Below are 12210 nucleotides of genomic sequence, written 5' to 3' on the forward strand. Positions count from 1 at the left end.
TGATGTTTGGGTTTTGTTTTGTTGTTTTTTTGAGACAGGGTCTCACTCTGCCTCCAGGCTGGAGTGCAGTGGCTCACTGCAACCTCCAACTCTGTGATTCAAGCAATTCTCCTGCCTCAGCCTCCCGAGTAGCTGGGATTACAGGCACGCGCCACCATGCCCAGCTAATTTTTGTATTTTTAGTAGAGACGGGGTTTCACCATGTTGGCCAGGTTGGTCTTGGTCTCCTGACCTCGTGATCCGCCTGCCTTGGCCTCCCAAAGTGCTGCGATTGGAGGCATGAGCCACCACGCCCAGCCAACTCTGTTTATTTAGGTTGACCACAATTTGTTTATCCAATATATGTTTAGCATTTTGAGTTGTTTCCACCTTTTGGCTGTTATGAATAATTCTGCTATATACACTTGTATACAAGTTTCTGTGTATGAAACTGCCTTTGCAAAAGTGACAGTATGAGAAATCTGACATGGCTGACTCCATCTTGCTTCTGACCTCATAGGCCTACATCTTAGTAGAATTCAGGCCCCTCTCATCCTCGAACTTGAGGGCTTTTCATTAATTTTTGGTTTGGTTTTGTTTTGTTTTTTGTGGGGTTTCTTTTGAGCCGGAGTCTTGCTCTGTAGCCCAGGCTGGAGTGCAGTTTCAGCTGCAGCAGTGGTGCAATGTCGGCTCACTGCAACCTCCGCCTTCCAGGTCCCAGTTCAAGCAATTCTGCCTCAGCTTCCCGAGTAGCTGGGATTACAAGAATTCACCACCATATCCAGCTAATTTTTGTATTTTTAGTAGAGATGAGGTTTCACCATGTTGGCCAGGGTGGTCTTGAACTCCTGATCTCATGATCTACCCACGTCGGCCTCCCTAAGTGTTGGGATTACAGGCATGAGCCACTGAGTCCAGCCGTTTCATTAGTTTTATAAGGGCAGTTTAGCTTTTGGAAAGAGTTCATCAAATCTCATTGTTGACAAGTTTTTATAGAGCTTTATCTCCAGCCACTTCTAATCCTGAAGGCTGGTGGGTGGGACTGAAAGTTCCAACCCTCTCATCACTTGGACTTTCTGGTGACTGACCCTATCCTGAGCGTAGCTAAGGGCCCCACTCTAAGTCACCTCATTAGATGAACTCAGGTATTATCAAATGAGCTGATTACAAATAAGATACTCCCATTACACAGGAAATCCCAAGTGTTTTTTAGGTGCTGTGATAGGAACCAGAAACAAAGGCCAAATATATTTCATATTATTACCATAGATATATATACCTAGGAGTGGAATTGCCATTTTATATGGTAATTCTGTTTATAGGAACTGCCACTGTTTTCTATAGCGTCTGGCTACAGTTCTCACCTCAAAGCATGAGGGTTCCTATTTCTCCACATCCTCACAGAGTTATTCCTTGTTTTCTTCATAAATGAGCCATCCTCATAGGTATGAACCAGCATCTTATTGTAGTTTTAAAATGCATTTCTTTAATAACCAATGATGTTGACCCAGTTTTTATGTGCTTTTTGGCCATTTGTGTATTTTTGAAGAAACGTCTGTTTAATTCCTCTCATTTTTGAATTGGGTTATATTTTTATTAATAGTTCTTTATATAGCTCAAATAGCAAGCCCTTATCAGATTTAGTCTGCAAAAATATTCTCCCCTGCTGTAAGTTGTTTTTCACATTCTTCACCACATTCTTGGATGTACAGGTTTTAAATTTTGATGAAGTCCTATTTATTTTTTTCTTTTGTTGCTTGTTTTCAGTGTCTAATAATCCATTGCCAAATCCAAGGTCATGAGGACTTACCTGTTTTCTTCTAATAGCTCTAGCTCTTATAGATCGTTTCCAATTTTGAGTTAATGAGTGGCATATCAAGGTATATGACATAAGAGCTCCATCTTCATTCTTTTCCATGTTGTTATCCAGTTGTCTCAGCACCATCTGAAGACTACTCCTTCCCCAGTAGATGGTTCTGGCACCATTGTAGAAAATCAATTGACCATATATGCAAGGGTTTATTTCTGTACTCTCATCTATCCATTGTCTATCTTTATGCCACATGCAGTTTTGATTAAAACTTTATAAGTTTTGTAAGACTTCTAACTGATCAAGATTATTTTGGCTATTCGAGGCCATCTTCAGCTTCATATATATGAGGATTAACTTCTCCATTTCTGCAATGACCACTTCGTTATAGGGATTAAATTGAATGTTTGGAGACTATTACTTGCTACTATGATAGTTAAGTCTGCTGAACCATGAACATGTTATGTCTTTCCTCATTTACTTAGTTTTCTTCCAGAATTTTGTAGTTCTCAGTAGTCTCACCACCTTGGTTTAATTGATTATTCTGGTACTGCTTGCTTTGATTCATAGGTATTCTTTGTTACTATCCTAACTGGAATTCTTTTCTATTTCCTCTTCAGATTGTTGCTGGCATATGGAACAGTTTTTATGTGATCTTGCACCCTAAAACTTTGCTGCATTCATTCATTAGCTCTAGTAGCTATCTTGTAGATGTTTTGGGGTTTCCTACAAAATTGTGTCTTCTGCAAAGGTAAGTTTTACTTCTTCCTTTCCAATTCCAATTCTTCTTTCTTGCTTAATTGCTCTGGCTAGAACTTCTAGCACAATGTTGAAGTGGCCAAAGTGGAAACCCTATTCTTGTTCCTAATTGTAAGGGTCAAGTTTTCAGTCTTTCACTATGTTTGCTGTTTCCTAAATTTCTTAATCTTGTTTAAAAATTGCCTTCTGAGCTGGGTGCAGGGACTCATGACTTCAATCCCAAGCAGAGGCAGGATACCTTGAGGCCAGAAGTTGTGAGACTAACCTGGGCAACATAGTTGAGATCCCCATCTCAATTTAAAAAAAAAAAGAAAAGAAAAGCTCCCTTCTATTCCTAATTTGCTGCGTGTATTTATCATGAAAGGGTGTTGAAATCGTCTCAAATGTTTTTTCTACATCTATTGAGAAGATCCTATGAGGTTTCTCTTCTTCTATTAGTGAGGTAAGTTCTGTGGATTGCATTTACAATTATCTTCCTCTACACAGTAACTTTAAAAGTGTTCTTATTTCTGTACCCTTAGAGCTTGATGCACTAAGTACTAGAGTACTGTTAGTGAACACGGGCTTTGGGTGGAAATCACGAAGATACCACAACCCAAAAGTTGTATTAGGTTATAAGTTACGTGTGTGACCTTGGCAGAAAGTTACACCAAAATTGTTCCTTTCCCAATAGAATTAATTTTCAGTTTTAGCATTTGCTTCCTGGAGGAGCTATCTAGAACGGTGCCTTCCCAAGAGGATATTATGTACAGGTACTGATTTCAACAAAACTGATCTTTGAATTTATAAGTGAAATGTTCAGTTTTGTAATTATCTTAGTGTATGAGGGTGTACAGATGCAAATGAGTAGTAAAATATTTTATAGGGAAGAAGCTAAGATCAGGACTAATTTTTTTCCAAGGCAACCGTTCTTGACTCATTAAGCACCCAATATATCAAAGATTTTTATAAAAATAAAGATACATATGTACAATTATAATGTTCTCTTCAGAGTTTATTATAAACCAGTTTCAGAGGCCACAAGGAAATAAAAGGACTATGTACAGCCTTACGGGAAACAGGCAGGGAGCTGAGGAGGGCCAAGATGAGTCTAGGGCCTTGGTGGGCGCATTCCCGGGGGAGGGGGCCCTGTAAGGGAAACCAGACAACCCGGTGAGACTCCGCGAACAACAGCATAACAAACAAACAGGTCTGTGGTAACGTGGCCCTGAGGAATCGAGCCCACACCTCTGCGGAGCTACTTCCATACTCTGTGGCCAAGGATCAAAGAAGGCCTGAAGTAAGAGTAAGAAGTTTAGTCAGTGCCTGATCTGCAACCTGAATCCCCAACCCTGCCCCAGCCTCCCCCACCCTGCAGTCATGAAGTGAGTAGAGGGTACATGGCTAGGGACTTCTCTGAGGCTGACTGAGTTCCTATAAAAACCCATAAAGGAATTACCCAGACTAGAGAAACAGGGGTCACAAAGTTTGGCCATGGGTTATCTAAAGGGGAAAGAACACTAGGCTCGGAGTCCACACTGAGCTCTCTGGGGCTCTATTTTCTCATCCACGTGGGGACTGATCTCAAAATTTCTCCAACTCAAGAGAAATCCATAATAGTATAGCAAAGCCCAGAGCCCCTCTTAATTACTAGGTACTGTTGAACAAAAGAGCATAAGACAATCTCATAACTTTTGTTAGGGATCCTCAGAATGCATTAGCCCTGAAGCCACTGCCTCGGATATTGAGAAATACCCTGGGTGCAGGGCTGCTCTAATTGTTCTAAGAGGGGAGATAAGCCCAATTTCAGAAATATGTGTTCCCTCTTCTCTTTCCTTTCTGGACAAAGTTCTCCTCCAAGGGTATTTCCCTAGACTTAAGGCTTGAAGGCCCATGGAATATGGTTTAAATGCAACCTTCTCTCCATTTCCTGTCCCACTAGGCTCTAGGGAAAGAAGCCAAAGCCACCGCTGCAGGCACTTACCTCGCATCCCAGGGGGAGGAGGCCGCATTCCCGGAGGGGGCATGCCCATTGGAGTCCCTCTTCCAGGAGGGATCCCCATTGGGGGACCCATAGGAGGCCTCATACCAGGAGGTGGACCCATCATGCCTGCAAAAGAAAAGCCCCAAGAACATAGCTCAAGTGTCTATCTTGAAAAGGTAGTAAAAAAACTATAAAGCTGTCCACCAAGTTCTGAGACAGGTGGGCCGTTCCACCCTCTCAGCAGCTCCCAGAAAGCTGACATTTGAGCCTAACACCCAAGGCTCCCAATGGCTCTTATCCAACTAGTTTCATCAGTCACCCATGCTGGATCTCAGAGTAATCCTGCTTAATTATACAAACTCATCATGAGTTTCAGTCAAAGTTCTATCTCATCATGAATCCAGCTAAGGCATCTTCTAACAGTTAGCACTGATCTCCTTATGGGCTCCTCACCTGGAGGGGGTGCTCCTCGGCCCATAGGAGGGGGAGGACCCCCACGGCCAGGTGGATACTGGGTCGGGGCCCCGGCAATACTGGCTGTGGCAGCAGCTGCAGCGGCTGCAACAGTGCCCCTTCCTTGTGGGGTCATCACCTAAGAAGACATAAGAAGAAAGTTAGAAGAGTACAGTACAATGCAGCTTCCCACTCTCCTCCCCAACTTGGGGAAGGACAGAAGGAAATAGCGGACATCAAATCCCTTAAAACTACAACTCTCAGCACCAGACTTCCTATCCAAAACCACGTCTAAAAGATTGCGCTTGAGTGTCCAACTCCCATATTCTAAACCTGAATGTTAGGATTTCCAATCCAAGTGAGAGAAGGCAATCGCATTTTCAAATGACTCGTGATTTCAAATGTTGTCATGGAAATGTTTTCCTTAAATATAGTTGGCTAATTCATACATCTCTTTAATAGCATCAACATAATTTACAATGGGAAATTTTCCTTTTCACTTGACTCTAGGGCCATGTACAAAGCACAGTGACACACTGATAGTCTGACAATCATAGGTTGGTCACTCTGGACTCTTTTGACTGTGGGCCCTCCCCTTTATCCTTTATTTCAGCCACCAGAAGGTGGTACCCTTTCCCCACCTCCTCACCTGTTGAGATGGCCCGCCAACCCCACGAACTGGCCCAGCAAGTCCTGCAGGAGCCTGGGGCATGGGAACCCCAGCTGGGATTCCTCTGCCAGCAGCCCTGCCAATCCCTGGACCCCCGGCAGCTCCAGCAAGTGGTACTCGAGCAATACCAGTCTGAAAAATAAAGAAACATGCTCAAATGACCAGTGGCCTGAAGAATCAGACCATATACACTTTGGAATACCATTGACAAGAGAGCCCCTCAGATCTAGAGGGCATAGAAACAGCTTATAAATACTACCTTTTCATGTGTGCTAACACCATTCTTCCTCCATCCAAGACTATGAGTCTAGCTGTTATCCCTGAAGCAGGGTAGAACTTAAGAGTAAGTCTAGAGAAACATGCCACAACTCAACCAGCTACATGCACTCCTGTGAAAGTTAAACCAAGAGTAAAGGGCCAGGGTTCCACTCAGGGTTCAGTAGGCAAGGCATTAAAGGGGTCCATTTCCAGCTGATTCTAATCTGCTAGGTGACAACAGGCAAATAATCCAACAATCCTGGACTGAGTTGCCTTTTCTGCAAATGATATGGTTATGATACAGCTGGTTGTGGTACCCAGGCTTACAATGGGTTCTATTAGAGCAGCCAATTCCACTGGAATTAGGTACTAAGAGATTTGAATACATACATGTGCCTTGAACCAAGATATGCTAACATCCCTTCCAGACATTTGTAATTCAAAAAGGCAGAAATGTTAAAATCTCCCAAACAGACAATGACTAGGATAAACTACTCTGTACTCACTTGAGAAAATCTTTCAGTCATTAACTTGACTTTAAAAGTGTAAAGCAACTAGAAAAATGTTAACATTAAGTGAAAACGCAGAATATAATACATGCATGTTATATGTTAAGTACAAAAAACCCCATTATATATGTGGTTTTAAAGAAAGTTAAGCAAGAAGATTATTCTCTTGATTAAAAATGTCTTAGAAAGGCTCACGCCTGTAATCCCAGCACTTTGGGAGGCCGAGGTGGGTGGATCATGAGGTCAAGAGATCAAGACCATCTTGGTCAACATGGTGAAACCCCGTCTCTACTAAAAATACAAAAAATTAGCTGGGCATGGTAGCGCGTGCCTGTAATCCCAGCTACTCAGGAGGCTGAGGCAGGAGAATTGCCTGAACCCAGGAGGCGGAGGTTGCAGTGAGCCAAGATCACACCATTGCACTCCAGCCTGGGTAACAAGCGAAACTCTGTCTCAAAAAAAAAAAAAAGTCTTAGAAAAGGGAAAGGGAAAACAAATTTGACCGGATCTCTAAAGGTTGCTCTGTTTCTGTGTGTAGCTTGGTGTTTGCAGAATCAAGATTGTCTGAGATCTAATGTTAGTTTCACCACTTAGTAGCTGTGACACCTTGAGCAAGTTACTAACCCCCCGTTTATTCTATTTATAAGGTGAGAATTTATCTCTAAAGACTTACAAGGACCAAATAAAATAATGAAGTGTTTGGCACAAAGCAGATTCTCAGTAACTGAACTATAACTGTACAAAACAAAATACATATTCTACTGTTTTGTAGTTAACTTTTTAAGATCCACCTAGGCTCTGTCGTCACATTAAGAACTGACCCAGATGGCCTCAGGTGCTTCCTCCACTGACTCACTATCTATATCAACTGGGAAAGAGGAAGAGGTTTAAAGTCAGAAATGCCCAAATTCTAGTTCCCTTTATCCACTTTCTTGCAGGGTAACTTCTTTTAGGATTCCATTTACTATCTGAAAAAGGAGGCAAAATCCAGTGGATGCCTGTGAGAAATGCAATGAAACAGAATCTAACACAGAGCCTGGCTGACGGTAGGACCTCCTTCCTCCACAAGGCTGTCTGCTCTGACTTACATCTTTGGGAGGAGGTCCCTCTACTGTCATCGAGACCAGGTTCTCCCCTCGCAGCAGCACCAGACCAAGGACTCGCTTCTCTTCCCTTTCAGCTTGTTTGGAGTTCTTTGGCCTAGAGAGAGGTTTAGGAGAAGAAAGAAAAAAAGTGTTAGAGGTGGGTAAAGTTCACCTGCCTAGTGGCCTCCAAGATTTACTTATACTACACCTCCTAACAAATGGTACACAAACTTTCCCAAGATGGCCCTCCTGGACAGTCTCCGCAGGCTGAACACATAGCCTTTTAGGTGGCTGTCTACCTGTTTCCTACCATGCCAAGAGGACACACTGACCAAGAGATAGGACAGGGTCAACAATGCCCAGCCTTGGCCCAAATGCTAGTCCACGTTAACTGTGAAGGTCCTTCCCTCAGCCAACTCTTGTTTCTTATGACCCTATTCCCTTAGCTTAGGCCTCACCAACATCAGAAAGCTACCTCACCAATTCCAAATGAATCCCACCCACCTCACTTACACAGTGTCCTTCCAGTATCAATTCAACTACATAGGCCTATAATTCTGTCCCTCATCTTACATGAAATACAAGCCATAGAAGGAAAAGGTTAAGAGAAATTTACGTACATAGAAATTGAAATTTCACACCTGTCCCTCAAAAGCACAAAAAACAGAATCCCCCAAACAGCAACAACCAGGAAAAGATGAACAAAATATAAATGTGAAGTAGAAAAAAGAACTGCAACATAGGAAAGTGGGGGAAAAGCTAAAGCTAAGATCCTAAAATAAAGGGGGAAAAATTGCCTGATTTAAATAAAGAACTCAAAAGATTTTATTTTGATATTTTACAGTATATTAACTGGTTATCTATGGATGGACAGTTTTTCCCTTTTCGGCTCACATTTTTTTTTTTTTAAAGATAATGACTATGTATTGTCTTTTCATAATTAGACCCCCCCCCAAAACAAAACAAAAAACACCACCACACTCTTCTGGGTATTCTACTTTCTACTCATAGACTTCTTTGTATTTTCAAAAATACTTTCAAATAAACATTTTTTATCATCAGAAGGGAACTCTGGAGTAGCTCCATACTCATCTGTTGGCCCCTCTCTAGTATGTACCTGGCATCCAGGCACCCCTACCACATTTTTAAACTATACTTCTTGACCTTGGGCCACAGAAAAAATCAGCCCTAAAGAGATTCAAAGGGAATTCAAAGCAAGTGACTACACAATATGGACAATGCATATGACAAAAGAACTGATGACCACGGAAGTCACATTATCTTTTTGTGCCTCAATTAGCCTTGAATGTAAAACATGATGGGAAGCGATATCATATCTTTTAAGGGGCCAAAAGCTTAAGATCTATGAGACTCTAGGGAGTTAACAATAACTTATGGAATTGTAGCAAAGTAGAAAATATCTCCAATTGTTTGTATAAATAGCAACAAAAATCACTGGCCCCAAACCCACATGGGGAGCTGAGCACTTACCCTGAAGAGGGTCAGAGGCTTCTTAAAGCAGTTTCAGACCAGGCTGCATTGGGAGAGCCCTTTAGGCTACAGCTTTACAAATAGGCAATGAGGCCAGAAACTCAAGCTCTCCCCCCTCACACACCTGTGGGGAGAACATGAGAGCCCTTTACCCCAGTACCCAGGGGCACACAGTCAGAAACAAAAAGCCTAGCAGCCCTTCACAACCTGTACTTTGCTAGACCTAGAGAGCAAGGCTTGCTGGACTGAAAAAGATTTCTTAGTGTTCAATGTCCCCATTTAAGTCTGCCCTCTAAAACTGGAGAATAAACAGAGAAGAACCAACTAGCTACATCCGTAACCTCCATTACTTGGCCCACCCACTCAATCCATCCCCATCCTCCAGTCCCCACCACCCCACAGTCCACTCCTCACTTGATCTTCCTGAACTCATCACAGTCACAGAGGATCAAATTCATGTGCTTGTCAAAAGCCTTGAAGGTGCCAATGAAGATCCGGCCGTCCTGCAGGATGCACCTCATCCTGTAGTCAATATGCTGCAGCATCTTGCTGCTCTTGCCCACCGTCTGCAAGGAGAAATTGACAGGGATGAGACTCTGCTCTTTTGGACCCAGGCACCTCTTGCCCTCCCCAAAACTTCCAACGTGGCCTTCTTGTCCTGTGTTCATCTTTCTCAACAGATGCTTAGCCCTTTCCTAGGAATTCTCCCATGCTACCCTGTTTTAAGCCCTGATCTCTACCCAGTAATCTGCTATTCGTTCTTCCCTTAAAATCAGTCTTTCTCATATTATAATTGCCTTTATCTATGTTGTGTCAATTGCAGAGATGAGAGTATAGGGTGTCCCCAAACTAATCCAATCCATCCACACTAGAGCCATCTGCCATTGTGCAGATAATGTGTGACTCAACTGCTGTGAACACCCAAATCTCATTAAAAAGACTGAGTAAATGAAGAGCTAGAATGGGTCTGAAACTAAAAATCTAATCACCAAGAAGCTCGTTAACAGGAAGGAGATCAGCTTCAAGGTGGAGAATAAAATCCCCAAATCAAGAATTTGAGGCCAGGCGTATTGGCTCACACCTGTAATCCTAGCACTTTGGGAGGCCGAGTTGGGCAGATCACCTGACCAACATGGAGAAACCCAGTCTCTACTAAAAATACAGAATCTGCCAGGTGTGGTGGCACATGCCCATAATCCCAGCTATTCAGGAGGCTGAGGCAGGAGAATCGCTTGACCCAGGAGGTGGAGGTTGCGGTGAGCAAGATCATGCCATTACCCTCCAGCCTGGGGAACAAGAGCAAAACTCCATCTCAAAAAAAGAAAGAAATTTGTTAGTGTACCTCCAACACTATATTTGGCAGAAGGAAAACAATACCTTGACTCCACACAAAGATATTGTCAACCACCCTCAGGTTATGTGGTTCAGTTTCCCTTCAATGCGATTTTAATCATCTTCTAACCACATGGGATGTGAACCTTTAGGGCAATTCACTGGTCCAGTTGAACTAATGTTTACTGGGTGCTCACTATGTATCTGGCACTGTGATAAGCAGTGTACATCTCATTTAATCCTCAAAATTGAGCCCATTATTATCCCTATTTTACACTTGAGGCCACTAAGGCTGGAAGAGGTTAAGTAACTTGCCCAGTTTCACAGCTGGGAAGCTGTGTTGGAACCTAGACAGAATCAATCAAGTGCGTATTCTAACCAATTATCCAAACAATATCCTACCAGGTTTCCCTGCTTCCAGTCCCATCGAATATACATGCCAGAGCTAGAGTGATCTTTCTAAACACAACAAGTTTGTATCACTTTGCTAGCTAAAATCCTTCAGTGGGCAGGGCGTGGTGGCTCACACATGTAATCCCAGCACTCTGGGAGCCCAAAGTGGGTGGATCACCTGAGGCCAGGAGTTCGAGACCAGCCTGGCCAACATGGTGAAACTCTGTCTCTACTTAAAATACAAAAAATTAGCTGGTTGTGGTGGCAGGCGCCTGTAGTCCCAGCTACTCAGGAGGCTGAAGCAGGAGAATCGCTTGAACCCGGGAGGTGGAGGCTGCAGTGAACCGAGATCGAGCCACTGCACTCCAGCCTGGGCAACAAAAGCGAAACTCCGTCTTAAAAAACAAAAATAAATTAATTAAATTAAATCCTTCAATGACATGCCTCACCACCAACAGGGTGGCTTTTAGTAACGAGCCTCCTGCCAATTCTTCCCATCTTCCATACTCTTTCTTCCTTTCTCCTCCAGCAACTTTTTCTCAGTCAAGAGACGCAGAAAAACCCGGTAACTTTTAAAATCATGCTACCTTTCAGCCTTTGTTCCTTCAGTTCTCCAGTAATATTCCCCCCATTTTCGCCGGGAACATTCTTGCTAATTCTTTTAGGAATCTGCTCAGGAACCATCTATTTGAGAAAACATTCTCACCCCGCCCCCTACCGTTACTTTTACCGAATGACCACACTGATTTATATTACGAGTCCCCAACTACTTCTGTGAAGGAAGGAAACATATTTCATAAAGTAGCCCCAGCGCCTGAGAAGTCAGACACAGGCAAACACAGAAATGTGATGAACAACTGAGTCGAACTCTTCCTCCAAACATTCTTTATTACCCTCCTCCTCCCTCCTCTCCATCCAATAGACCTAGCAAGACCTAACGTGGTCCACAAGCTCTTCCACCCACTTCCGCAACTCTTTCTCAGACTCACAACCTTTCACAAGTCTGAGCCTTTTACCGGGTCCCCGTGCGGCTGCAGCGCCTGCTCCGAAGCCTGAGACATATATCTATTCGACAAAACTTAACTTAGTGCCTACGGGGTCCCAGGCATTATGGCTACAGCGGTGTTGAGAGCCGCGGTTCTACCCTCGCCCCAGGCGAGCGACCTTGGCCTCCGTCCCCTGGTTCCAACCTTTTCCTCGACTCCATGCCTAACCTAACCGCCAAGGTCTGGGTCTTTCCCGCCCAGACCGAGCGGCCTCGGCCCAGGCCTTCACCGCCGTAAGTGACTCCAACCCATAGCTTCCTCCCCAGTCAGTCGCAGTTCCCACTGCACAACAGACTCGAAAGCTCCCGCGCCGCCAGCCTGTGCCCTCCTCACCATGGTGGCGGTTCTGATGGCTCCGATTCCCGCTGGATTCGCCTCTACAGAGGCCTAGACGCTCGCCTGCAGCCCGATTTCCCGCCGCTGCTACCGGAAATGCAGCAACACGTAAAATACGGTCGGGTA

The 12210-nt window shown here is 43.8% G+C and overlaps 1 protein-coding gene across 3 annotated transcripts; it reads right to left on the bottom strand.

The window, feature by feature from the left end:
- Positions 1 to 3524: 3524 nt before the first annotated feature.
- SNRPB (small nuclear ribonucleoprotein polypeptides B and B1) lies at positions 3525 to 12187 on the bottom strand. 3 transcript variants are annotated; one of them, XM_035298250.3, is made up of 8 exons: positions 12082 to 12187; positions 9392 to 9543; positions 7490 to 7601; positions 5614 to 5766; positions 4965 to 5103; positions 4512 to 4637; positions 3776 to 3822; positions 3525 to 3676 (listed from the first exon to the last, which is right to left on the bottom strand). In XM_035298250.3, exons 1-7 carry the CDS (start codon positions 12082 to 12084, stop codon positions 3812 to 3814), a joined length of 696 nt encoding a protein of 231 aa, XP_035154141.1. In that variant the 5' UTR covers positions 12085 to 12187; the 3' UTR covers positions 3525 to 3676; positions 3776 to 3811. The 3 variants fall into 3 exon arrangements, with proteins under 3 accessions (XP_035154141.1, XP_035154139.1, XP_035154140.1); XM_035298248.3 differs by lacking the exon at positions 3776 to 3822; XM_035298249.3 differs by having other exon boundaries at positions 3525 to 3822.
- Between the last annotated feature and the right edge of the window lie 23 nt (positions 12188 to 12210).

This window comes from Callithrix jacchus, chromosome 5 (assembly GCF_049354715.1).
Source record: "Callithrix jacchus isolate 240 chromosome 5, calJac240_pri, whole genome shotgun sequence".
In the NCBI taxonomy this organism is placed as follows: domain Eukaryota; kingdom Metazoa; phylum Chordata; class Mammalia; order Primates; family Cebidae; genus Callithrix; species Callithrix jacchus.